This window comes from Rhinoraja longicauda, chromosome 27, assembly GCF_053455715.1.
Source record: "Rhinoraja longicauda isolate Sanriku21f chromosome 27, sRhiLon1.1, whole genome shotgun sequence".
Taxonomy (NCBI): domain Eukaryota; kingdom Metazoa; phylum Chordata; class Chondrichthyes; order Rajiformes; family Arhynchobatidae; genus Rhinoraja; species Rhinoraja longicauda.
In genome coordinates this window covers 498,798-526,778 of record NC_135979.1, presented here as the reverse complement: position 1 = coordinate 526,778, position 27,981 = coordinate 498,798, and the positions used below count along the sequence as shown (strand labels likewise).

At 46.1% G+C, this 27,981-nt stretch overlaps 2 protein-coding genes across 7 annotated transcripts; one reads left to right on the top strand and one right to left on the bottom strand.

Moving 5' to 3' along the window:
* Window positions 1-57: 57 nt before the first annotated feature.
* tmem234 (transmembrane protein 234) lies at window positions 58-15,090 on the bottom strand. Of its 5 annotated transcripts, XR_013549002.1 has the most exons (6): window positions 15,036-15,090; window positions 12,916-13,067; window positions 11,923-11,989; window positions 10,369-10,461; window positions 1,784-1,931; window positions 58-155 (listed from the first exon to the last, which is right to left on the bottom strand). XR_013549002.1 is itself a non-coding variant. In XM_078423399.1 (5 exons), the coding sequence occupies exons 1-5, from the start codon at window positions 15,046-15,048 to the stop codon at window positions 2,324-2,326; spliced, it is 345 nt and encodes a 114-aa protein (XP_078279525.1). In that variant the 5' UTR covers window positions 15,049-15,090; the 3' UTR covers window positions 2,227-2,323. The 5 variants fall into 5 exon arrangements, 4 of the variants coding, with proteins under 4 accessions (XP_078279525.1, XP_078279523.1, XP_078279522.1 ...); XM_078423399.1 differs by lacking the exons at window positions 58-155; window positions 1,784-1,931 and adding an exon at window positions 2,227-2,343; XM_078423397.1 differs by lacking the exons at window positions 58-155; window positions 1,784-1,931 and adding an exon at window positions 5,295-8,826.
* Window positions 15,023-27,981, top strand: eif3i (eukaryotic translation initiation factor 3, subunit I). 2 transcript variants are annotated; one of them, XM_078423392.1, is made up of 11 exons: window positions 15,023-15,145; window positions 16,138-16,230; window positions 17,551-17,638; window positions 18,805-18,870; window positions 19,165-19,314; window positions 20,519-20,646; window positions 22,639-22,749; window positions 24,668-24,757; window positions 25,306-25,379; window positions 26,524-26,616; window positions 27,637-27,981. In XM_078423392.1, exons 1-11 carry the CDS (start codon window positions 15,047-15,049, stop codon window positions 27,716-27,718), a joined length of 1,074 nt encoding a protein of 357 aa, XP_078279518.1. In that variant the 5' UTR covers window positions 15,023-15,046; the 3' UTR covers window positions 27,719-27,981. The 2 variants fall into 2 exon arrangements, with proteins under 2 accessions (XP_078279518.1, XP_078279519.1); XM_078423393.1 differs by lacking the exon at window positions 15,023-15,145 and adding an exon at window positions 15,265-15,281 and having other exon boundaries at window positions 27,637-27,980.

Here is a 27,981-nt window from a genome sequence, read left to right as displayed (position 1 = left end):
TGGATTAGACAGACAGCACTCTTTTTTGATCAACAAAAATCTGATGTAATGAAATACCTGCAGGATTTGAATGCTGGAGTTTGCTCACTACTTCCCTGGTAGTTTCTCTTCAGATGCTGGTTGTTCCCCTTGCAGCTGCTGCATTCGATGCATTTCTGCAGGAAGAAAGAACAAGAATGAAGTGTTAGTATAGTTTGACACCTTGCAATGATATCCAGCATGGTGGCAAGATGCAGAGCCCAGCAGGTCAAGAGTGTTTCATTATCACAGGCACCAGGTACCAAATAATGGCATTAGTTAGTTAGTTGAGTTTATTGCCACCTGTACTGAGATACAGGTGAAAAGCTTTTGTTGCGTGCTATCCAGTCAGCCGAAAGACAATACATGATTTCAATTGAACCATTTACAGTGTACAGATACATGATAAGGGAATAACGTTTAGTGCAAGGTAAAGCCAGCAAAGTCCGATCAAGGATAGACCGAGGGTCACCAATGAGGTAGATAGTAGTTCAGCACTGCTCTCTGGTTGTGGTAGGATGGTTCAGTTGCCTGATAACAGCTGGGAAGAAACTGTCCCTGAATCTGGAGGTGTGCGTTTACACACTTCTGTACCTCTTGCCCGATGGGAGAGGGGAGAAGAGGGAGTGGCCGGGGTATGACTCGTCCTTGATTATGCTGCTGGCATTTTTACTTGCTGCAGCTTTACAGGCACATTAATGCAACACATAAATAAGTATTCAGTAATCAATACTACAATAAATGATCACCAATACCAGGTAGCCACGTCATAGTAGTGCAAAGCAAAGTATGTAGTGTAACGTTATACAAAGTCCATGGTAGATGGCTGCTGAATCAGGGCTGAGCTCAGTGTTGTGCAGCGTTCAAGAGCCTCATGTCATTGGGAAGAAGCTGTTCTTGAACCCGGAGGTCACAGTTTTCAGGCTCCTGTACCTTCTTCCCCACGGTAGCAGCGAGATGAGAGTGTGGCCAGGGTGGTGTGGGTCAGTGAGAGTGTGGCCAGGGTGGTGTGGGTCAGTGAGAGTGTGGCCATGGTGGTGTGGGTCAGTGAGAGTGTGACCAGGGTGGTGTGGGTCAGTGAGAGTGTGGCCAGGGTGGTGTGGGTCAGTGAGAGTGTGGCCAGGGTGGTGTGGGTCAGTGAGAGTGTGGCCAGGGGAGGTGTCCACCACTCTATGTATTTTCTTTACTTTCGACTTTACTTTTGAGATACAGCATGGAAACAAGCCCTTCGGCCTAACAAGTCCACGCCAATCAGCGATCACCCCGTACACTAACACTATCCTACAAACTAGGGGCAATGTACAATTACAGAAGCCAATTAACCGACAAACACGCATGTTTTTGGAGTGTGGGAGGAAACCAGAACACCCTGAGAAAACCCATGAGATCACAAGGAGCACATGCAAACTCCACAGACAGCACCTGAGATCAGGATCAAACCTGGGTCTCTGTAAGACAGCAACGCTGCCACCTTAGCACTGTGCCACCCCTATTCGAAAAGGCAAGGCAAGCTCTCAGAAATACATAAAAAGCTGTTCTCTAAACGGTGACAGTTTAAAACACTGTCTGAAAGTGCTGGTTTAATCCAGATTCAGAATGATTTCCTTAAGTTTAAAATTAAATTCAAGAGTGGAAGCATGTGGTAGATCAGCCATGATTGAAGGGCGGACTAGACTTGAACATGACAGGGTGGGCTGAAGGGCCTTTCCGTACTTTATAACTCTACGACTCTATACCTCCGTTAGGCTGTTACTGGATCACTTGCCTCGCGTGTATACTTTTTGTTCTGCTCCATGGTCTTCCTCACCTTTGTGCGCACTGAGGGTACAGCATGATCTGTGGGAAGGGCTTCAATCTCTGCCTCAAATGCAGGCCGAGGGCTGAGAGAAACGTCAGACATCCTGTTCAATAATCTGTAGAGAGGAAATATATTTCTTTCGATAATGTCCTGCAGCTGCAACCACATCTATGAGTAAAATATTAGGTCGTGTTAGTTTAGTTTAGTTTAGTTTAGTTTAGAGATACAGTGCGGAAATATAGCCATCAGCCCACTGAGTCCTTACTGACCAGCGTTCCCCGATCACTATCCTACACACACAAGGGACAATCTTTCATTTATACCAAGCCAATTATCCTACATACCTGTGCGTCTTTGGAAACCGAAGATCTCGGAGATAACCCACGCAGGTCATGGGGAGAACGTACAAACTCCGTAAAGGCAGCACCAGTGGTCAGGATGAAACCCGGGTCTCTGGCGCTGTGAGGCAGCAGCTCTACCCGCTGCGCCGCCGTGCCGCCCTAATTCTTAAAATAACGTCGTATCCCCTTTGAATGCGATGTAAATTGAGAGAGTGTATTACTCACCAATTATCCACTATTCTTTATATATTTTACGAGCTTTTTTCATACACTATGTGGCATCAACGATGATCTGCATCACACACATTTAACAAGATGTATTTACGTTTCTATCGCAGTAATTAACTGGAGTATCTCATCACTACATCAATAGTCCTGTGTGTCTGCCATCACTCATCAGAGACACACAGCTGATGGCCTGCTAATGTCCTCAAGGACATCTATCAGGCGAGGAGGGGAGGAGAGGATGGATCAAGAACATAATAAGACCCTTCCATAAATTCAGCAGTAATTATCCTGGTGATGGTTTATGGTAAGGGGGGGGGGGTGGAGCTGTCAATATCCACACCCCTTGCTATTTACCTTGTGGCCTGTGCAGTGGATATGACAGTGTAGTGAGAGACACACGTATTTACAGACCACTGGCTGTAAGGGATGAGACAGCAGAGGATGTGTGTAACACTCTTGCATCTATATCCTCTTGGATCCAGGGGTAAACCGCTTAAATTCAGCCGATGCAAATTAATTATTAAAATCTCATCAACAAAATAAACTAAAGCGAGGCAATTTACAGGAGAATGTGAACACTAATTATCTCAATTTCCACTCACACTCAAAGGAAAGGAACTTGCTATTTTGCCAGAAAACCAGACGGTTTTGTGTGAAGAGAGGCCAATGTAACCCTCCTTTCACACACAAGAACATATGTACTAGCTCAACTAGGACACGAAGTGCTGGAAATCAGTGAGTCACGCAGCATCTCGAGAACCTGGATAGGTGACGTTGGTCGGGACCCTTCTTCAACCCGAAACGCAGAAGGCTATGGAGGCCAAGTCAATGGATATTTTTAAGGCAGAGATAGATTCTTGATTAGTATGGGTGTCAGGGGTTGTGGGGAGAAGGCAGGAGAATGGGGTTAGGAGGGAGAGATAGATCAGCCATGATTGAATGGCGGAGTAGACTTGATGGGCCGAATGGCCTAATTCTGCTCCTATCACTTATGACCTTATGGAACCGTTCCCCAAAACATCACCTATTCCTTTTCTCCAGAGATGCTGCCTGACCCACTGAGGTTCTCCAGCACTCTGAAACGTCACCTATCCATGTTCTCCACAGATGCTGCCTGACCCGCTGAGTTACTCCAGCACTCTGTGAAACGTCACCTATCCATGTTCTCCACAGATGCTGCCTGACCCGCTGAGTCTGTCCATACCCTCCACAGAGGCTGCCTGACCCGTTGAGTTCCCCCAGTACGTTGTGTGGGTCTAAGCCCACTCGCCCTGCTGACAGCATCTCTGCTCATTGCCTCAACAATCCCAGTGGCAATAACTCCACACCCAAACACTCTCTGGGCAGAGAAGTTTCTGATTTAGTTTTAACTCTTTAGTTTTAATTAAACTTACCTGGTGCACAATGTAAATGCTAAATTATTAAGTGAAAAAATGATTAAGTTATCAGAGCTGGATTACTCTCGAGAGATTTGAAGACAGACAGTGCAGCAGTGGGAAACGTTCCAAGCCAGGGCGCGTAATAAAGATTCTAAATTGACTGGTACAATTGATTCCCCCTGATCACCTTAGTTACAGACATTCTTAACTAGATTTCTGTGATGTCACAGAGCACCAAGTACTTTGACCTTTAATCATTATTATTTACTGAGACCAGACTTATTGATACTGTGTTTCATTGATCCACAAAATCTATAACGATAGATTTGAACCAATGAGTTTGTTCTCCAATATTGTGCTTGGCCCATTTCCATTTATTTGCCCTGCCTCCTTCGTTAACTTCCATCACACTGTAATGAAAGAAGTTGCACTTGGACATTGACTCTCGTTCGTTGAATGGAACAAAATCCTTGCCTGCTACTGAGGAACCATCACTCACTCTGAACGAAAACTCAGACATGGCTCAGCTGGTTGAGATATTTGATAGGTGAAGCGTTTTCCGTTTACACCAAGTTAGCTGATCCCACCTCAGGTGTCAGTGGCTTGTGCTTACTTCTGAAGGTAATAACTTGGTGCTATTCCTTGACTCTTATATATGCAGCACAGAACCAGGCCCAACTTGTCCATGCCGACCAAGATGCCCTATCTGAGCGAGTCCCATTTCCCTTTGTTTGGCCCATATCCCTCTAAACCTTTGCTATCCTTGTACCTGTCCAAATGTCTTTCAAATCTTTATTGTACGTGCCTCATTCCACATTCCCACCATCCTTTGTGCGAAAACGTTTCTCAGCCTGGGATTCACATACGCTGGGAAAAAGATTGAATGCATTTGCCCGATCTATTCCCCTCATGATTCTATACATCTCTATAAGATCACCCCTCAACCTCCTGCCCTCCAAGGAATAAAGTCCTAGCCTGTCTTGACTCCTTTGGAAAGTGCAAATATTTCCTCTTGATTAGATCTTTAAAGGCAGGTGGGACTAGTGTAGGTTGGTCAGTGTGGGCAAGTTCCACGCTGTATCACTCTCAGAACCTATGTCTTAACATACATCACCAAAGTGGATTCGATGCTTTTGTGGAAGCCTGCTGTGGATAAATGTCCCCATCTTGCACTTTGTAACATATGTTTTTGCTGCAGTAGAGTATGGGACGTGGATGAGGTTTGGAATTATCTCCACACATCAGCGTCTATATCTCTCGTTTCCCCGACACTAATCAGTCCGAAGAAGGGTCTCGACCGAAACATCACCCATTCCCCTCCAGAGATACTGCCTGTCGTGCTGAGTTACTCCATATTTTTGTGTCTATCTTTGGAATGAACTTGTTTGGTTCCAGTTCCAGTTTCCCATCTGCGGAGTACCGAACAAGCCGACCAAGGGCAGTGGAGCAAGCGTGGAATCAAACAAGCCTCTCGGAGAATTGTAGGAACCACAAGACTCAGCACTCCTTTTCCAAGTTGGCACCTTTAATAAGGAATTAACATTTTTGGCAGGAAAAATGGTAGAATATTTGTAAATCAGTCCTTTCAAATGTCAGCACAAAATTGCACGTCAAATATTTAAAACAAATTTGCTGTCAGCATGATCCAAGTATCCTCCAGTTGTCCTCGTGTGTTGTGCAGAAAGGTGGGGTGAATATATTCCAGAGATGCATGTGACGTTTTACATTAGATTGTTCAGACGTCATGGACAGACCACACTGCTGTTATCTTTTAATCCATTGCAAATGTCACGTGGAATGCACAGCTTCAATACATTACCCTCCTTCACTCAGTACCAGAACAACATCGGCTAAAGATAGCTGTGGCTGAATTTCCACACCAACTGAAACAGCAGCATTTACTACATGAGCAAGGCCATAACAGCTAATAATGGATTAAACCACTTATTTATGTGTGTCTACCATGATTTAAATCTCAAACTGGTACTAGTCTGCGATTAATTTATGCTCACATTTCTGGCATGTGTTCCTGTCCCCACACTGTCTGTTCACACTCTGGTACTTAGTCTGCTTGTTCTTGAGAGGAGAGATGACTATCCATTATCCAACTCAATCTATGGCTCAGCAATCTTCAACCATCGTACTATTTACAAGAAGAAAATGCTCACATGTAAACACTGCATTCTCATAGATCAGAAAATATCACCCACTGGAGACTGAAGAAAACAAAATGGACTCTAATTACAAAAACCTTCTTGTCAAACAATATATCTGGCCAGATGATAAATATTGCTCACCATGAATGCACAACTGCCCCTTCCCATTGTAATGGTGTTGCTTTATTATCACGTGTGTCGAGATATAATGTAAAGCTTTGTTCCTTCGGTCAAATCAAATCAGAGTATGCATGAGTACACTCAAGCCATACACAAGTACAATAGGGAGTACAACAGGGCGTGGGGGATATAGTGTTACAGCGTTGTAATGTAACAACTACAGAGAAAAAGTCCAGCGTTCTCAATGTGGTAGGTTGGAAGATTGGGACTACACCCTAGTGATGGGATCACTGTTCAGTTGTTATGTGGGTTCATTATTTGCACCTAGTCCAATTTGTCCTTCAGACCCGAGAGATGCTCTTTACTTTAATGCAACAGGAAATTACTTCCCAAATCTTAGAACCGTGGGGAGGAAGCTTCTTATTAATAACACTCAGGGTGACCATAAAGAGAATGCTCTTAGAAATACCTCACAAATTAAATTGGTGTTGTGTCAATAGATTTATGGAGTGTGAAGGCACTGTTATTGCAACACGTTACAGACATTAATACCACCTAGTGGCAGGAACACTATACCACAGAATGGTCACACTGATGACTGACGTATGTTTGAAATATCGAGATGTCACCACGCAGTGCACTGATGATGTCTGGCAACATTACTCTCGCAGCACTACACTTGTCCAATCTGCTGCACTTTGCTTTCTGTTTCTTGGTGTTTAATATTACAAAGCTTTTCACTTCCCTTCACGGTTATTTTTATGTTATGCCATGTCCAGGGAAAGCCCTCTGCTCACTCCAGATTTTTCGTCACAGATTTAAATCTGAAACTTCAGCTTCTCAAATAGCATCAAGCAAGAATTGAAAATTACTGCTCTCTAAATCAACAGCAAATTGAAGATAAAGCACAAAGTGCTGGAGTAACTCAGTGGGTCAGACAGCCTCTCTGGCCAAATGGGTCAGCAACATTTCAGGTCTTTATCCTTTTTCAGGCTGAAGAAAGATCCCAACCCGAAACGTCACCTATCCATGTTCTCCACAGATGCTGCCTGACCCACTGAGTTACTCCAACACTCTGTGAAACGTCACCTATCCATGTTCTCCACAGATGCTGCCTGACCCACTGAGTTACTCCAGCACTCTGTGAAACGTCACCTATCCATGTTCCCCACAGATGCGGCCTGACCCGCTGAGTTACTCCAGCACTCTGTGAAACGTCACCTATCCATGTTCTCCACAGATGCTGCCTGACCCACTGAGTTACTCCAGCACTCTGTGAAACGTCACGTATCCATGTTCGCCAGATACTGCCTGACCCGCTGAGTTACTCTACTATAAACCCACTGACTCGCACAGCTATCTAGACTACACTTCTTCCCACCCGGTCTCCTGCAAAAAGTCTATCCCCTACTCCTAATTCCTCCGTCTACGCCGCATCTGCGCCCGGGATGAGGTGTTTCACACTAGGGCATCAGAGATGTCCTCATTCTTCAGGAAACGGGGCTTCCCCTCTTTCATTATAGATGAGGCTCTCACTAGGGCCTCTTCTACATCCCGCAGCTCCGCTCTTGCTCCCCCTCCCCCCATTCGTAACAAGGACAGAATTCCCCCTCGTTCTCACCTTCCACTCCATCAGCCAGCGTATCCAACAAATCATCCTCCAACATTTACGTCACTTACAACGGGACCCCACCACTGGCCATATCTTCCCATCCCCTCCCCTCTCTACGTTCCGCAGAGACCGTTCCCTACGTAACTCCCTGGTCCACTCGTCCCTTCCTACCCAAACCACCCCATCCCCGGGCACTTTCCACCGCAGGAGATGCAACACCTGTCCCTTTATCTCCCCCCTCAACTCCATCCAAGGATCCAAACAGTCTTTCCAGGTGAGACAGAGGTTCACCTGCACCTCCTCCAACCTCATCTATTGTATCCACTGCTCTAGATGTCAACTTCTTTACATCGGCGAAACCAAACGCAGGCTCGGCGATCGTTTCGCTCAACACCTTCGCTCAGTCCGCCTTAACCAACCTGATCTCCCGGTGGCTGAGCAGTTCAACTCCCTCTCCCACTCCCAGTCTGACCTTTCTGTCATGGGTCTCCTCCAGTGCCATAGTGAGGCCCACCGGAAATTGGAGGAACAGCACCTCATATTTTGCTTGGGCAGCTTGCAGCCCAGCGTTATGAACATTGACTTCTCCAACTTTAGATAGTTCCTCTGTCCCTCTCTTCCCCTCCTCCTTCCCAGATCTCCCTCTATCTTCCTGTCTCCACCTACATCCTTCCTTTGTCCCACCCCCCTGACATCAATCTGAAGAAGGGTCTCGACCCGAAACGTCACCCATTTCTTCTCTCCTGAGATGCTGCCTGACCTGCTGAGTTACTCCAGCATTTTGTGAAATAAATACCTTTGATTTGTACCAGCATCTGCAGTTATTTTCTTACACTGAGTTACTCGGGCACTTTGTATTTTATTCAAGATTCCAGCATCTGCAGTTCCTTGAAGATAATTGCAATATTTAGTGCAGTATAAGTCAGTGGTAAAGCTGTGAACACAACAGCTGCAGTACATATCCCACCCGTTTGAATCCACGCCAGGCCTTGGTTGGTTTGCCATTCCAGTTTCTTCCTCACTTTATGAGATGGTCAAAGTCAGCAAAGGAATTAAGAGCTTCAGTTCATGGTTTTGATAAATTGGGCTCCTTGTTGTCAAGTTTCGAGGCTGATGTTGCTTGCAACACACAGAGTAATGCCGATGAGTGTTAGCAGCATCCCTGCCATCGCCTCTGAGTACAGACATTAAAAACAAAAGCACGGTTTTGATCACTGAGAACAAATACACAATAGGTGGGTAGCAGTACCTTAATGCATTAATGTGTCATGGATGGTCAGAGATGTACAGCATGAACACAGTCCCTTCAGCTCACCTTGTCCATGTCAAGTTGCCATTCTGGGTTACATCCATTTTCCTGCATTTGGTCCACAGACCTCCAAGCCCTTTCTATCCATATATGTGTCCAAATGTGTTTTAAAGTAAGAATTGTATCCACTTCTAAAGCATTCTCAGGCTGCTCATTCCACACACAGACAACCCTCTAAGTGAAAAACCTGCCCCCGAGGTCCCTCTTAAATCTCTAATCTCTCACCTTAGTTCTATGCTCTCTAGTTTTAGAATCCTCTATCATAGAAACATAGAAAATAGGCGCAGGAGGAGGCCATTGGGCCCTTCGAGCCTAGAAAAAAAAACTGTGAGCATTCACTTTCTCCTTGCCCTTCATGACCTAGTATGCAAGAAATCAAATGTAGCAACTCAATATCGAGAGGAATAAACGTTTTACGTCGGAGAAGTTATGTTGAACCTTCGCAAGACCACAGTTAGAAAGAGTACTGCAAGCATTCCATCCCCATATTGCCAATCAGAGATAGAAATAGATGCAATGGTGCAAAATAGATTTATTAGGAAGGCATCAGAACTATCAGGAAAGATTTGATCAGACAGCAAATCTTTTCTCTCGATGAGAAATCTGAGAAACATAGGAAGAGAGTTGTTTCAGATTCCGTAAGGATGTCTCCATTGGCAAGGTAGCAGATCATAAACACCTCCACTCAGTCCACCTTAACCTACCTGATCTCCTGGTTGCTCACACTTTAACTCCCCCTCCCATTCCCAATCTGACCTTTCTGTCCTGGGCCTCCTCCATTGTCAGAGTGAGGCCCAGCGCAAATTGGAGGAACAGCACCTCATATTTTGCTTGGGTAGCTTACAGCCCAGCGGTGTGAACATTGACTTCTCTAACTTTAAATAGCCCTTACTTTTTCTCTCTCTCCATCCCCTCCCTCTTCCCAGTTCTCCCACCAGTCTTACTGTCTCCGACCACATTCTATCTCTGTCCCGCCCACTCCCGACATCAGTCTGAAGAAGGGTCTCGACCTGATACGCTGATGACGTTTTGGGTTGGGATCCTTCTTCAGTCTGAAAAAGGGTAAAGACCTGAAATGTTGATGACCCATTCCTTCTCTCCAGTGATGCTGCCTGTTCCGCTGAGTTACTCCAGCATTTTGTGTCAATCTTCGATAAATATTGAGCACTTGATAAGTCCAATGTAGATTTCAGAAGAACCCTATTTAGTAATTAATTTAGAATGTGAATCACACGAGAGCACACAAGTTCAGATGCTTAGTAAACACAAAATAGGAGATGGGGATTAGTTTGTGGAGTTAGAGAAAGGTGAAGAGGTCATGTGGAGCATGAACACTGATGTGCGGATATATAGAACAGTCTAATGTATCTCTCGTCTAAAACAGTGTGTAATACACATTGTACTTACGTTTACCGCCAATATTTTCCCCAAGTAACTTTCCAGTTAGCGCAGTGAACACAAATGTGAGAGAATTTGTCAAGAGGACAGCCAAGGACAAATCTGCAGAGACAGAGATTTCCATTGAATAATCGCCTCTCAGAGTCTGTCTGCACATTCACATCATCATTACAAAGCATTTACACAAGTTAATTTAAATGCTTTGTAATGAAAGCCTGAAATTAAATTAAGTTAAATTAAATGTTTCATTTCCTTATTACCATCCATTTTCCCTGCAATGCCAATACTGGAATACAGAATTTTAACTTTTCAAATTATAAAAAAAATTCATTTAAACATTCAAACTCAGTTCTCTTCACAGAGGCTTTTCCCAACAAAGGCAAACCTCTTGCAATGAAGCATCACCGCAGTCATCATGTACCTTGTGCAAAATAACACAGAGACACAAAGTACGGTCGATGCAGGAATCTTGAACAAAAAACAAAGTGCTGGAGGAACTCAGCGGGTCAGGCAGCATCTGTGGAGGGAATAATGAGCTGGCGTTTTGGGTCAGGACCCTTCTTCAGACTGATCTGTCTGAAGAAGCGTCCAAAGCCGAAATGTTGTTTGTCCATTTCCCTTCACAGATGCTGCCTGATCTGCTGAGTTCCTCCAGCACCTTGAATCTTTTGCTCAAACCACAGTTGAGTGTAAGGACTATACGTTTTGAAGGAATTGTTATATTGAGAATAAGGATAATTGACAAATCAAGAAAGAGACAAATATCAAATGCAACTCTTGACCCTTGATTCCTGACAGAACTTCATTCCCTGTATTGTTAAATGGCATTTACTTTCCGAACCTCCATAGACAAAAATAATTACATGACAACAACATTAAACAAAATATTCTTAAAGGAAATGACACTAAAGAGTTATTCTTGTCATTGAGAAGATATTTAAGGATTTTATCACTTCCAAGTCCTGCTTGTCATTTTGGGAAGGCCTCAAAATTAATATTTGATGAAGAGATACATCAAAAAACAATAAATTTCATAAAATATCAACAATAAAGTGAATGCACCAATAAAAGTAGACCATTGGCTGAGCATCCCTCTCTCATTCTTCAGTGGATTGTCAGCCTATATTTTAGTGTTTAAACACAGAACATACAGCACAGGAACAGGCCCAAAGCCCACAATGTCTGTGCCAAACATGATGATCAATTCATCTCCGATTCCTACAGCTGATCCATAATCCCTATATTCCCTGCTTCTAAAATGTCAATACGTATCTGCCTCCACCTCCACCCCTGGCAGTGTGTTCCATGCACCTATCTGTGTCAAAAACGTGCCCCACACATCTCCTTTAAACTTTAACCCTTTCATCTTCAAGCTCTGCCCTCTAGTCTTTGACATTTCCACTCTGGGGAAAATGTTCTGACTGTCTACCCTTCGTCTCTGGAGTGGGGCATGAACCTGAAGCCTAAATCTAAAAGATTCAGAGGTGTGAGAGTGATCAGGTGAACAACACCTGACACAACACATATTGTAAAGCACTGATATAGGTAAGTAAACACACAGACCTGTCGACGCCAAGGTGAAGTAGAAGAGAAGCGATCCGCTTTGGTTTAGAAGGAAAGGTATCAAATACTGGAAAATATAAGTGGACAAGAGTAAGCAACAGCAAGCGGTTCCTCAACTTCCCTTCCAACACCAGTAATGTTGTCCTCCTATCTAGAAAGACTAATGTAGGTATTTGTCAGTGGACTGAATGATTGAGACTATTCTTAGAGCAAGTTGGAATCCAGCTCAAGTCCTGTCCGACATAAGACAATTACTTGCACAGTGGATGTCCACTGATGTTGCTCAGGATGGGACAAGGTGTACACTGTCATGTGCTGTGTAATGCACCAAAGCACCATCAGAGCCAGAGATTTACTGTAATACAACACTTGTTTACTAAGATAGACACAAAATGCTGCAGTAACTCCGCGGGACAGGCAGCATCTCTGGAGAGAAGAAATAGGTGACGTTTCTTCAGAAGAAGGGTCTCGACCCAAAGTGTCACCCATTCCTTCTATTTTTCGACTCCAGCATTTTGTGTCTATCTTCAGTGTAAACCAGCATCTGCAATTCCATCCTACACACATGTTCACTGCAAGATACTTTTCAAGTTAATTACCCATCCAGGCTCTGATCCTGTGATCATATACATGGAATTTTTTTTTGGTTCCACTATGTACTTTGATTTTGCAATATTAATGTCTGGTCAACTAGTTTAACTGATTATTGATTTATTATATTATTTATTATTATATGTTTATCTTTGCATTATTGCATCAATGTGCCTATTAAGCTGCAATTAGTAAGAATTTCAATGTTCTGTTCCTGGTACACATGACAATTAAACACTTTTGATTCTTTACAATTTCACCAGAGAACACACACCTTTTATTCCAATTTAAATAAAGATGGTAAATATGATATTTTTTTTAAAGTAGTGACTTCTTCACATGACATTGCTAGCCTTTTAAACATAACTCATTTAGTGCAGAGTCTCAAAATTGTTCAATTACCTTGTAATTAAGAACTAAAAATTTCATCTCTGCCAAGAGTTGAGTGACACAGTTCCCAGACTGGACCTTCTCGATGCCCTCTGTGCCTTTTTTAAGGAAAGGGTTAGTTGCCCCCCACAGCAGTGACACCAGGAAGAGGCAGAACGCTTCCACTGAAAAAGAAAACACAAGAGGTTCTCAGTAGCACCCCAACGACTGATTCATCAGAAACCAGTCTGATCAGTGAGAAATCCCAAATCAGATTTGATAACACCCACACCGCACAGGATGCAGAATGATACATCTTAAATGACAGTTCACCCCTTGTGCTGTGCCTGCTTTCAGAAAGTCACCTCTAATTAGTCGGAAGGAACTGCAGATGTTGGTTTACGCTGAAGATAGACACAAAATGCTGAAGTAACTCAGTGGGACAGGCAGCATCTCAGAAGAAAGGTTTCGACCCGAAAGGGCACCCATTCCTTCTCTCCGGAGATGCTATCATCTCTGATTAGTCACAGTGCACTACTCTTTCCCACATCATGCAGATTTATCTTTTTCAGGTATTTAGCAAATTTCCTTTTGAAAGTTACCATTAGAACTAATTTCATTGCCTTTTCAAGAACTGTATTTTAGACTGTTAACTATCCATTATATCTATCTATACCTTTCATTATTCTGTAAGTTTCAATGAGGACGCCCCTCAACTTTGTAAACTCCAGCGAGTACAGGCTGCTGTACAGGCGAGTACAGGCACTGTGCTGTCACTCATCATATGCTAACCCTAAAATATACCTGCTGCAACCTGACCAGTATTTAGAAAATCCAAAGTCTTTAAACTTTCTAGGTGTTTACAAAGTCATGACTCATGTCTTTATGAACAGGCTTCTCTACCTATCCTGTCAATTTTAAAGGGTTGTGTGTTTACATTTCCAATTCTCTCATCCTGCATCCTCTACAAAATTGCAATGATTGCACGCTGGCGTTGATCAGAGAGGGTGGGTATTGAGGATAGAAGTTGGGACATTATGTTATGATTGTACATGATGTTGATGAGGCACATTTGGAGCGTCGTGTTCACTTTATGTCACCCTGCTACAGGAAAGATACCATTATGATAGAAAAAGTGCAGAGAAGATTACAAGGATGTTGCCAGGACTTGAGGGCTTAAGCTATAGGAAGAGGTTGGGCAAGTGAGGACTTTATTCCTTGGAGCGCAGGAGGATGAGGGGTGATCTTATAGAGGTGTACAAAATCATGAGAGGAATAGATTGGGTAGATGCACAGAGTCTCTTGCCCAGAGATGGGGAATTGAGGACCAGATGACATGGGTTCAAGGTGAAAGATTTAATAATAATCAGATGGGTGACTTTTCCACACAGAGGGTGGTGGGTGAATGGGACGAGCTGCCAGAGGAGGTAGTTGAGGCTGGGACTATCCCAACGGTTGAGAAACAGTTAGACAGGTACATGGATAGGACAGAGGATGTGGGCCGAGCGGGGGCAGGTGGGGGTCGTGTAGCTGGGGCATAATGGGCGGTGTGGGCAAGATGGGCCGAAGGGCCTGTTCCCTGCTGTATTGGAGGGGGGGGGGGAGTCAGAGCCGAGCGGCTGGGGCCGGTGTGGGCCTCGGGTCCGCCGCTCCCCTCCTGCCCAGGCCCGGGAGGGGTCAGTGAGTGGGGGGGCCGGGGCGGGGGGGGGGGGGAGGGGTGCAGTGAGGGGGGGGGGGGGGAGGGGTGCAGTGAGGGGGGGGGGGGGGGAGGGGTGCAGTGAGGGGGGGGGGAGTCAGAGCCGAGCGGCTGGGGCCGGTGTGGGCCTCGGGTCCGCCGCTCCCCTCCTGCCCAGGCCCGGGAGGGGTCAGTGAGTGGGGGAGCCGGGGCCGGGGGGGGGTGCAGTGAGGGGGGAGGGGTGCAGTGAGGGGGGGGGGGGGGGAGGAGTCAGAGCCGAGCGGCTGGGGCCGGTGTGGGCCTCGGGTCCGCCGCTCCCCTCCTGCCCAGGCCCGGGAGGGGCCAGTGAGTGGGGGAGCCGGGGCCGGGGGGGGGGGGGGGGTGCAGTGAGGGGGGAGGGGTGCAGTGAGGGGGGGGGGCGGCGGCGGGGAGTGAGGGGGGGGGGGGGTGCTTTGCCGCCACCGGGGCGGTGACTCACGGACGGTCGCCATGGCAGCCGCGCCCTCTCATCCCTCACCCCACCGTCACTTCCGTCGGCCGGCTCGCTCCTTCCGCTCCCCGTGCAGAGATCCGGCACCGCGCGCCATGGTGAGCCCCGCACCCCTACACCTCGCCCTGGCCCCCCCACACCCCGGTACCCCACACACCGGTACCCCACACCCCGGTACCCCACCTCCGGCACCCACCCACAACCCGGCCCCGAGATCCGCCACCGCGCGCCATGGTGATCCAGCACCGCGCCATGCCGGTCTCTGATCCTCCTCGGCTGCGCTGTGGATCCACAACTAGGCCCTCCCCTGCCTCAGCCCGCCAGGCGCTGTGGGCAAGCCCGAGGTCGGTGGGCCGAATGGCAAGAGAGGCGCGGGACTGTGAGATTCTGTTTGATCAGCAGTGTCCAACGCTGATGGTTGAGGGGGAGCAGCATTCGGCCCATCAAGTCTACTCCACCGTCCAATCATGGCTGATCTATCTCTCCCTCTCAACCACATTCTCCTGCCTTCTCCCTGTAGCCCCTGCCACCCGCACTGATCAACAGCTAGTGTACAGGGCTCTCGCAGGTTCTCTGTCATAGCGAAAGTTTAATGGACCAAAAAACAAACTGCTAGAAGAACATAGAAACCAGGAACAATAGATGCTTGCTCCAGATTGCAAACATGTGTAGTCTCTTGCCTGGCCAAAGTTTAAATTCATGGTCTGGAAGATGCTTCCCACCTGATAGCAGACTGCAACTTCAGCCTGGGATTAATCTTGAGGCTGATGCTGGCCCATCGAATGAAACTTGTCCCTAGAACGTTGAGTCCTCAAATGAGTTGTGTTGTGTAGCTTCTCGGATGCAAATCATATTTCCAATATCCACATAAATCTAGACGGTGCCAATATCAGTCTGAAATGAGACAGTGAGACATTCAATTGGCAACTTTTCTGAAAATTATTGGAGAAGTTTGATAATAGAAATACAGAGGGAATAGAGAGCTTTGCTGGCACAACAAGCTCACCACATTGTACTTAATATATGTTTATATTAAATGATTAATCTATCAACTATTGAATTGATCCCTTTTTTTTCTCTCCTGTATCAGAAGCCCATCCTGTTACAGGGTCATGAAAGATCAATCACACAGATCAAGTACAACAGGGAAGGAGACCTGGTGTTCTCCTGTGCCAAAGATACTGTAAGTACAAGACCCATGTTACTTGTAACATCACCAGTGGTAACTTCAGTGCAATTCATATTGAACTCAGCGGCTCAGCCAGCATATCATCATATCATATCATATCATATATCTACAGCCGGAAACAGGCCCCTTCGGCCCTCCAAGTCCGTGCCGCCCAGTGATCCCACTATCCTACACCCACTAGGGACAATCTTTACATTTACCCAGCCAATTAACCTACATACCTGTACGTCTTTGGAGTGTGGGAGGAAACCGAAGATCTCGGAGAAAACCCACGCAGGTCACGGGGAGAACGTACAAACTCCTTACAGTGCAGCACCCGTAGTCAGGATCGAACCTGAGTCTCCGGCGCTGCATTCGCTGTAAAGCAGCAACTCTACCGCTGCGCTACCGTGCAGCATCTCTGGAGAAGATGGATAGGTGACGTTTCACAGAGTGCTGGAGTAACTCAGGGGGTCAGGCAGCATCTCTGGAGAACGTGGATTGGTGACGTTTCACAGAGTGTTGGAGTAACTCAGTGGGTCAGGCAGCATCTGTGGAGAACATGGATAGGTGACGTTTTGGGTAGAGACACGTCTTTAGACTTCATTATATATATGTGATAGTTGTGACAATTGCTGCCCATTTCCTCATTCTTGCAAAATTAATTCAGCCTTTTGTGTTTTCAAAAAGATTTAGTTTACTTTAAAGATACAGCATGGAATCAAGCTAATCGGCTGAATCCACACCGACCATCTATCATCCATACGCTGGTTCTATGTCGTATACACCAGGGGCAATTTATGGAAGCCAATTAACATACAAACCCACGGAACGTGGGAGGAAACCCACACAGTCACAGGTAGAACGTGCAAACTCCACACAGACAGCATCTGTCACCATCAAACCTGAGTCTCTGGCTCTGTAAGGCAGTAACTGCTGTGCTGCCCATCATTCTTAGATTTGTGACAGCACAATTGATTCTTTTAATCCAAGGATTTTAAAAAATGAATTTATTAGTATTTTTATAACAGAATGCACTATTTAATTATTGAGGAGAACTATCTGGTCTCTCAATTGATTCGCAAGTTCTAATATGCAATTTGGTGGCAAATGTGCTGCAGTGCTGGAGAAATGTGAGCAGACATAATATCAGCAGACCATGATGGCTTCTTTGTGTTGGAAAGAACTGCAGATGCTGGTTTAAATCGAAGGTAGACAAAATGCTGGAGTAACTCAGTGGGACAGGCAGCATCTCGGGAGAGAAGGAATGGGTGACGTTTTGGGTCGAGACCCTTCACAATCATGATGGCTTCTTTGTTCTCTCTTATTGCACAGGTTGTTAATGTCTGGTATTCTTTGAATGGGGAGCGGCTTGGTACTTACATTGGACACACAGGAGCAGTGTGGTGCGTCGATGTTGATTGTATCCTTTACAGCAGCGAGCGATGCCCTTGGTTATCGATTGTCATGGCTGTGACGGGCACGGTGCTTGGATAAAGCAGCACAGATAATACTTCAGTGGCTATAGAATATTTTGGGATGGCCTGAAGTTTTGAAATCCATGGTCGCAGAATGATCACAGGTGGCAATTGGCCCATCTGTGATGCCATTTATATATTTCATAATATTCACTGTGAATACTGTTCAAACAGGGTGGGGAAGGGAACCGATGTTGTAAGACTGAAAATTAAAAGGTTCCTGTCAGAGGGAGAGTAAGTACTACCACAGGTGTGAGAATTGTCCATTTTCTTTCAATTTTACCACATCAATAGAGTACACCTTCTATCCTGTGTGTGTTTGCCCAGTGATAGCACAGATGGAGTGTTGAGTACTGTGCAACCCCTGAGTTTAGTTTAGTTTAGAGATACAGCGCGGAAAGAGGCCCTTCGGCCCACCGAGTCCGCACCGACCAGCGATCCCCGCACACTAACACTATCCTACACACACGAGGGACAATTTTTACATTTACCAAGCCAATTTGCCTACATACCTGTACGGCTTTGGAGTTGATGCAGGACCACGGTTTATGGAATCCAGTGTTCTGAGTACTGTCCTCTCTAACATGATAGCAATGTTTGAATCTCATAAAGTGTCTTGGATTGCCATGAATACTCAAATTTTTCTCATTTCACTTAATCTCTCAGGTTTTGAACAGTCACAGTGGGGAGAAGGCAGGAACGGGGTACTGATTGAGAGTGATCAGCCATGATCGCATTGAATGGCGGTGCTGGCTCGAAGGGCTGAATGGCCTACTCCTGCACCTATTGTCTATTGTCTATAGATAGAACCTAGAAATGTTATACATGACGGTCGAGAACCGTGGCAGAATGTGATATCTAGATGCAGGGGAATCTAGTCGATTAGAACAGTTGATTAGTCAGAAGTGGAACAGGCAATGTACTGTAACTGAAGGTCTGGTGGATTTATACGTCTTTTTTAATAACAATGAAATAACATTGTTGAGGAAACGACAAATAAACTCCATGGACACATTTTGCTTGTTCTGACTCTAAGTGTAAGTGTGCGTGTGCTTGTCTGACTTTCAATTTCCTTCTAGATTATTCTTATTCTCCTTAATCTAATAATCAGGGGATACAAAGCAGGTGTTAGCTGGTTCTGCTGATAACTCATGCAGACTCTGGGACTGTGAAACAGGTGAGATGTTGTGTTGTTACAGTTTCCTCCTGTTGTAAACCAGTAGTGACATTAATTTTCGGCTGGTGATCCTAGTTTCCATAAACAGCACCTGGCGCAGTCCCTGTATGATTGTAAGCATCCAGAATGGTTTAGTATTAAAGTAATGTTCATAAATTCTCTCAGTCTGAGTACAAAACACAAATTGGGATGTGATAATATAAACTACATTTCTTTCTTGGTCCCTTGTGTGATTGTATTATTTGTAGTGTGCTCTTTTGTTCCTGATTCACATTAGATTATTTTCATTATCAGGGAAGCAGATGGCTTTGTTTAAAACCAGCTCTGCTGTGCGAACGGGTGGATTTGACTTCAGTGGCAACATCGTCATGTTTACAACAGACAAGCAAATGGGCTACAGTTGTTACGTCAGCTTCTTTGACGTCCGAGATTCTGCTCAAATCAGTAAGAATGATGCGTTCCAACGGAAATGAGAAATATCTTCCCTTCTGAGATGTGGTGTTCTTCCTTCAAAGATAGACACAAAATGCTGGAGTAACTCAGCGGGACAGGCAGCATCTCTGGAGAGAAGGAATGGTGACATTTCAGGTCGAGACCCTTCTTCAGCATCTCTGGAGAGAAGGAATGGGTGACGTTTCGGGTTGAGACCCTATTTTGAAGAAGGATCTCGACCCGAAAAGTCACCCATTCCTTCTCTCCAGAGATGCTGCCTGTCCCGCTGAGTTACTCCAGCATTTTGTGTCTATCTTCGGTTTAAACCAGCATCTGCAGTTCCTTCCTACACATGTGCTTGCTTCCAGGTATTCACAGAAGCTGGCTCTCTTTCAGATACCTAAAACCAATTTGATTTATTGTCCGAGTAAAATAGTGATTAAGACCAAAAGGACAACATTTAATAGTAGTAAATTAATTATAATCTGTGTAAAAAAAAATGTTGTTCATTATCATAGAGAATGGGGAGATGATGTTTCCACTCGTGGGAGAGTCCAAGACAAGAGGCCAAAACCTCAGAATAAAAGGAAGCACCTTTGGAAAAGAGATGAGAAGGAATTTCTTTTGTCAGAGGGGGTGAATGTGTGGAATTCATTGCCATAGACGGTTGTGGAGGCCAAGTCAATGAATAGTTTTAAGACAGAGATAGAAAGATTATTGATTAGTGCAGGTGTCAGGGGTTACGGGGAGAAGGCAGGAGAATGGGGTTGAGATGGTGAGATAGATTAGCCATGATTGAATGGCCGAGTAGACGTGAACTAAATAAGAATTTAAAAGATATTTGGCCAGATATATGGATTGGAAGGATTTAGATGGCTGTTGGGAAAATGCTGGCAAATGGGACTAGGATAGTGGATTCTAAAACCAGAGGGCAGGAGAATAGGGTTGAGAGGGAGAGATAGATCAGCCATGAGTGAATGGCGGAGTAGACTTGATGGGCCAAACAGCCTAATTCTGCTCCTAGAACATATGAGCGATCAATACTTATGTGACTGTTTGTGTGAGCTTGCTCTGGGGATTGGTTGGCGGTGTGTGAACATTGATTACTATGGCCGTGGAGTATTCTGCTCAAACTGCTCTGCAGATGCAAGGCTCTGTGCCGTGATATCGTGATTCAGAACTTTTATATTCTTGTTACTGTTCTCTTGATCTTTAGGTAATAATGAACCGTACATGAAGGTGGCAGTGAATGACTCCAAAATAACAAGTGCGGTTTGGGGACCACTTGGAGAATTTGTCATTGCAGGATTTGAGAATGGTGAATTGCTTCAGTTTAGTGCCAAGGTAAGAAACTGCTGTGATCACCAGCCTCGAGTGTCAGCATCCGAATGCTATTCAGTGAGATTGCTTGCTCCCTGGTGTGGGAAGAACAAGAGGGAACAGGGGTGGGAGTGGAATTGCAGGCCCTTCCAGCCTGCCCCACCAATAAATAGATCATGGCTGGTCTGTGCCCTGATGGACTACTGGCACAAGAGGCAAGAGCATTTCATTGTCATATGTACCAAAACGCAACAATGACAATCTTACTTGCAGCAGCACAACATGTTTGTAAACACAATGCGCCAAAGATAGTTCCAGGTGCTCCTCAACTTACGATGGGTTTACGTTCCGAGAAACCCATCGCAAACCGAAAATATCGTAAGTGGAAGTGCATTTAATACACCTGATCACGTGGCTGGAAGCGAGCTGCTGCCCGCTGCTGTTTACACCATCGCAAAGTCGAAATACCACAAGTCAAAGCATCGTAAGCTGGGGAGCATCTGTATAATCAACTCATTTTAAAAGTTAAATAAATTAAATATATAGTGCAAAAATTAAACAAAGGCCAAGTCCCAACAAACTAAGAAACTAGAATCGCAGTGGTGTACAGCATAGGAGGCCCTTCGGACCACTACATCCCTGCTAGCCACTCCTATCTCTGCTAATCCCATGCCTGAATAAATTCCATGGGCCAAATTCCTGCTCATTCCAGTACCTGTACAGATGCTGCTTCAATGTTGTTCCTGTTAAACCTCCTCACTCTCACTTTAACCCTGTGCCCTCTAGTTTAGACATCCCTACTCTGGGAAAGGGACTCTGGCTATCCTCCCTCGCCCTGCCTCTCGTGATGTTACCTACCCCTATCCTAGCACCTGGCACCTCCTTTGGTCCTGGGAAGACAGACTTCACCCCACCTCCCCTCCCCTCCCCAGTCTAGGTAACCTCTGCACCCTCTGCAACTTAATCACATCTCACCTGTTGTGTGGCAGTCAGAAGCACACACAATACAGCACTCCATCGGTCGTGAATGTACGCAGAATCTAGAAGATGGGAAACAAATATGATCACTAAGGAATCAAATGGCTGTTTTTTCGCAGGCAAGTAATAGTGAAAGGCCTGGATAGGGTGGATGTGGAGAGGATGTTCCCACTAGTGGGAGAGTCTAGGACCAGAGGCCATAGACTCAGTATAAATGCACGTTCTCTTAGGAAGGAGATGAGGAGGAATTTCTCTAGTCAGAGGGTGGTGAATCTGTGGAATTCATTGCCACAGAAGCCTGTGGAGGCCGTCAATGGATATTTTTAAGGCAGAAATATTCTTGATTAGTATGGGTGTCGGGGGTTATCGGAAGAAGGCAGGAGAATGGGGTTAAGAAGGAAAGATAGGATAGATCAGCCATGCTTGAATGGCGGAGTAGACTTAATGGGCCGAATGGTGTAATTCTGCTCCTATCACTAATGACCTGATGAAATGGAAACACCTGTTGCAGGCACTGGGCACTAAATGGATAATTATACTCGGCCAATTAACTTCATGCTTATCATTGTAACTTCCACCAATTTGTTTTCTGACTTTTATTGCCTCGTGGACATTGTATTGTGGTAAATGCACAGAAGCTTATTATTCCTAGAAAGTGGGGAGAATAGACAGCTTAATGTTATATTTGAATAGATGGCTAAAGCCCAGTTTTATAGGTGATCTGGTAATATAACATAAATGTATTTGATTTTTCATTGGTAATGCAGTTGTTTCATAGGGAATTTGAGCCAATATATTTGCCTTCCAGTTAAACGGGGTCAGTAAATAATCTAGCACAGTTGATTAGTATAACTCTATTTTGTGACATTTAAATTGATAACTTGGTAAAACAAAAACGATCGAGGGGTTGTGCAAAAATACCCACCCCCATATATTCTTGTAGAAATGTCATAACAGGTTAAAAGTGATGTAATGTTGTTTGGCTGCTCTTGCTAATCCATTTTAATGATTGGTGTATTATTTTGAAACTTCTGACAGTCTGGGGAAGTGCTCTCTAAAGCAAAGGAGCACACCAAACAAATTAATGACATCCAGACATCCTTGGATCTGACCATGTTTATCACTGCTTCAAAGGATAACACTGCAAAGGTAAGCAATTTAACATTACCCCAGGAACCTCTTGGTCTAATGTAAACTGAACTGTAGGTTCAACCAGACATTTAGCTCTCGTTTTCAGTTGATGTGCGCGGGCATATCCACAAGTCAGCGCGGACACATTCAGTGAGGCTGCTTCATGCTGCCTCAGTAAAGCCAGCAGCATCTCCAAGGACCAGTCTCACCCCCGGTTACTCCCGCTTCTCCCCTCCATCACCAGGCACAAGGTACAGAAGTGTGAAAACGCACACCTCCAGATTCAGGAACAGTTTCTTCCCGGCTGTTATCAGGAAACTGAACCATCCTATCAACAACTAGAGAGCGGTCCTGACCTCCCATCTACCTCATTGGTGACCCTCGGACTATCTTTAATCGGACTTTACTGGACTTTATCTTGCACTAAACATTATGTTCTACATCATGTATCTGTACACTGTGGATTGCGTGATTGTAATCATGTATAGTCTTTCCACTGACTGGTTAGCACACGACAGAAAACTTTTCACTGCACACATGACAATAAACTAAACTAAACATTAGAGATAGGTTTGTTCTGTAACGTAATGTTGAGGAGTTTTGTTTCAAGAATGTGATTGTCTATCAGTGATGCTCCATCCAGTTAATGAAGGGCAGCCACCTCACATCTCCACCTTCACCTCTTGTTCCCCGGGCTTGTGACTTGAGTAAACCTCAACTGATCTGTCCACTGTTGCCAGGTTGGCACAGTGTTGTTTGGTCAATGAAGGGAATGTGCCGGCCGATGGCCATGCATTGTCATGGGTGCTGGGACTATGGGCCAGTGTGGCAGCTTGGATGCTATCAGCACGTGCCACTTGCTGTGTGTGGCACTTGCCGCATGCGATCCACTTGCCGTGTGTGGGGCGCTGGCCGTGCGTGGGGGGCTGGCCGTGTGTGTGCCTCGTGCCGTGCGTGGGGGGCTGGCCGTGCGTGGGGGGCTGGCCGTGCGTGGGGGGCTGGCCGTGCGTGGGGGGCTGGCCGCGCGTGGGGCGCTGGCCGCGTGTGTGTGCCATGTGCCGTGTGTGGGGCGCTGGCCGTGTGTGTGCCACATGCCGTGTGTGGGGCGCTGGCCGTGTGTGTGCCACGTGCCGTGTGGGGCGCTGGCCGCGTGTGGGGCGCTGGCCGCGTGTGGAGGGCTGGCTGTGGGGCACGTGCCGTGCGTGGGGGGCTGGCCGTGTGTGGGGGGCTGGCCATGTGTGGAGCGCGTGCCGTGTGTGGGGGGCTGGCCGTGTGTGGAGGGGTGGCCGTGTGAGGGGCGCTGGCCGTATGTGGGACACGTGCCGCGTGTGGGGCGCTGGCCGTGTGTGGAGGGGTGGCCGTGTGTGGGGCACGTGCCGTGTGTGGGGGGCTGGCCGTGTGTGGGGGGGGCTGGCCGTGTGTGGAACACGTGCCGTGTGTGGGGCGCTGGCCGTATGTGGGACACGTGCCGTGTGTGGGGCGTTGGCCGTGTGTGCGCCATTTGCCACTGTGTGCATCTTACGCTGCCGCTCTTCGCATTAGCATCGCTCGGAGGGCAAAACCAAATAATTCGGTCCTTTGCACAAAGATGTGTTTGGTTTAGTTTAGATATACAATGAATGAACAGGCCCTTCGCACCACCGAATCCGCGCCGACCAGCGATCCCCGCACACTAACACTATCCTACACATACCAGGGACAATTGACAATTTAACTGAAGCCAATGAGCCTACAAACCTGTACATCTTTGGAGTGTGGGAGGAAACCGGAGCACCCGGAGAAAACCCACGCAGCTCATGGGGAAAACATACAAAGTCCGTACAGACAGCCGTCCGTAGTCTGGATGTCTGGCACTGTGAGGCAGCGACTCTGCCACCTTGCCGCCCAAAGTCACCGTCTCTCTATGTTTCTCAGACTTGCACGTTTTCTATTACAGTTGTTTGATTCGGCGACTTTAGATCACCTGAAGTCATTCAGGACTGAACGACCTGTGAACTCGGCTGCCATTTCTCCTAACGCGGAGCACGTAAGTTGCTCAGACTGCCTGCACGTGTCGCCTGCGTACGGCTTCAATCCTTCCTGAGTGGGTTAACCTATGAGCGTTTGTCGGCACTGGGCCTGTACTCGCTGGGGTTTAGAAGAATGAGGGGGGACCTCATTGAAACATACAGAATAGTGGAAGGCCTGGATAGAGTGGATGTGGAGAGGATGTTTCCACTAGTGGGAGCGTCTAGGACCAGAGGGCACAGCCTCCGAATTAAATTAACTTCTTTTCGGAAGGAGATGAGAAGGAATTTATTTAGTCAGAGGGTGGTGAATCTGTGGAATTCTTTACCACAGAAGGCAGTGGAGGGCAAGTCAGTGGATTTTTTTAAGGCAGAGATAGATAGATTCTTGATCGTACAGGTGTCAGGGGTTATGGGGAGAAGGCTGGAGAATGGGGTTAGGAGGGAGAGATAGATCAGCCGTGAATGAATGGGGAAGTAGACTTGATGGGCCGAATGGCCTAATCCTACTCCTCTCACTGAACTTCCTGTGCGGTCTGATGAATCTCCACGTGGGTGTTTTTGACAGGTTGTCCTGGGCGGTGGGCAGGAGGCCATGGACGTTACAACCACCTCCACCAGAATCGGCAAGTTTGAGGCTCGGTACGTAACAGGCAATGAGCTGGTATTAAAGTAATGTACAAATAATGACGGCATGTGTTGCTTGTTTCCAAGTTCCTTTATTTGAATGATGTAAATGTGCCAGTGGTGTCCTCCCACAACAGTAATGGTCACGGTTGGCTGGGATTCAGTGGGCCGTGTGTGACATGTCGTTTATATTGCTTATCGCAGCCCGTCCTTCACAGAAGCAGCTGTGAATTATTGTCAGGTTCATGTTCAGGGGAATGCAGTGGACTGGAACCCGTGCTGCTCGACTAACCTGCTCCTATCACATCGTAAATTATGCCAATCCTTCCGTGTCTCGTAAAACGCATTCTTTTAATATCTACATAGTCATAAATAATCGTGTGTAGGAAGGAACTGCAGATGCTGGTTTAAACCGAAGATAGACACAAAAAGCTGGAGTAACTCAGCGGGACAGGCAGCATCTCTGGAGAGAAGGAATGGGCGACGTTTCGGGTCGAGACCCTTCTTCAGTCTGAAGAAGGGTCTCGACCCGAAACGTCGCCCATTCCTTCTCTCCTGAGATGCTGCCTGACCTGCTGAGTTACTCCAGCATTTTGTGAATAAATACCTTCGATTTGTACCAGCATCTGCAGTTATTTTCTTACACTTCTTCTGAAGAGGGGTCTCGTCCCTAAACGTCAGCCATTCCTTCTCTCCAGAGATGCTGCCTGTCCTGCTGAGTTACTCCAGCTTTTTGTGTCTATCTTCGTCATCAATAATCTTATTGGTAAAGTTTTGAAACGGCTTCTGGTTCAGCCCTATTGTTGGAAGAATTCAGACTGCAGAGTCTGTCAATTCCAGATGTGGAGTGACTCTGTGGTGTGATATTCAGCTGTCTCTGGTCACCACACACACACTATACAGGCATTGGCAAATGGAGCCAGTGTTCACCAGAGATGCAATGCTGTACCCAATCTAACAGCAATTTGATCAGTCTGCCTCAGTTGGGGAAAAAAAAACAGCAGTTAAACGCTCTCAACAAGAGACTCTGCTTTTGACAGTCAGTTACAGAGTTGGGGGGGGGATGCATTCCTACACCCGCTTCGTTATACAGTAATGGAGACAAATGCTCACTACCATTATTTCTAATGAGTGAATAACACTTTGCTTCTTTCTTTAGGTTTTTCCACCTGTCTTTTGAAGAGGAGTTTGGTCGAGTGAAAGGGCACTTTGGCCCCATCAACAGTGTGGCTTTCCACCCTGATGGGAAGAGGTATGTCGGCAGAATAACGAAACGATCATACAACGTCAAACTGTACCGCCAGAATATCTTTCCGTTCTGCTGTTCAGAGCCTCGTAATGTTCATCAAGCAGACTTGGTTTAGGTGTGCTTGTGCTTATGTCTTTCAGGGTGTTTGTCACCCAGAGTTGTGAATCTGTGGAATTCTCTGCCACAGAAGGCAGTGGAGGCCAATTCACTGGATGTATTCAAGAGAGAGTTAGATATAGCTCTTCAGGCTAATGGAATCAAGGGATATGGGGAGAAAGCAGGAACGGGGTACTGATTTTGGATGATCAACTATGATCATATTGAATGGCGGTGCTGGCTCGATGGGCTGAATGGCCTACTCCTGCACTTATTTTTCTACGTTTCTATGGCTCTGAGGATATCTAGCAAACTGCAGGCTGTATCAACCTGGCGGCCCAGGGCCACACCATCGTACTGAGCGGAGTTTGTGAACCTATGGCAGGTCTGACGGGTACAGGTTTGGTGGACTGGCCTCCCAGCAATAGTGCTGGACAACTACAGGGCAAATGCTCCAAGCTGTGGTAAATACCACATAATGGAGGCTAATTAATTGTGGGAGGGTCATCCCTGCACAAAGCATGGTGGGCATGGTGGAGAGGGGTAACAGACTGTGTTCAGTGTAGTCATGGTGTGGGTTTACCCAAACTACCTAACTTTCCCAAATGAACTGTGGAAAGCTGCAGTAAAGTGCAGGCAGGGACTTGGGCAGCGTGTGTGAACTTGCTCCTTGCCTCAATCCACACACTGGGTGGTTTGCAATGATTCCAAGCCTAGTTTGATGAGAGTTTTTCTTTTCCTTGACCATCGTCCCCTTTGATCTGTTCATTCACACCTTTCCCTTCCGTCCCTCTGGTCTCCCTCACCCCTGATTCTCAGTCTGAAGAAGGGTCTCGACCCGAAACGTCACCCATTCCTTCTCTCCAGAGATGCTGCCTGTCCCGCTGAGTTACTGCAGCTTTTAATGAAACTCTTTCCTGTTTGCAGCTACAGCAGTGGTGGTGAGGATGGTTACGTGAGAATACATCACTTTGACCCACAGTACTTCGAGTTTGAGATGGAATTCTGAAGTGTGAAGGGGAGCATTGGTTCCACATTGTAACAGAGTGTTTATTTCATCAAATAAATACAGAAAAATATTAGCAGCAACAGTTACATTCTGTCTATTTCATTTACTACATACTTTACTTCATGGACTTTGTTACAAAGGAAATAGGACATAGTGTAACTCTGCCCTCTCACAGCGTCTGTGTCAGATTGCAATTTTGTGATGGAATTGGAAAGTTTATTGATTATGGTTATCCTATAAATTATGTTCCAAATGAACTCACT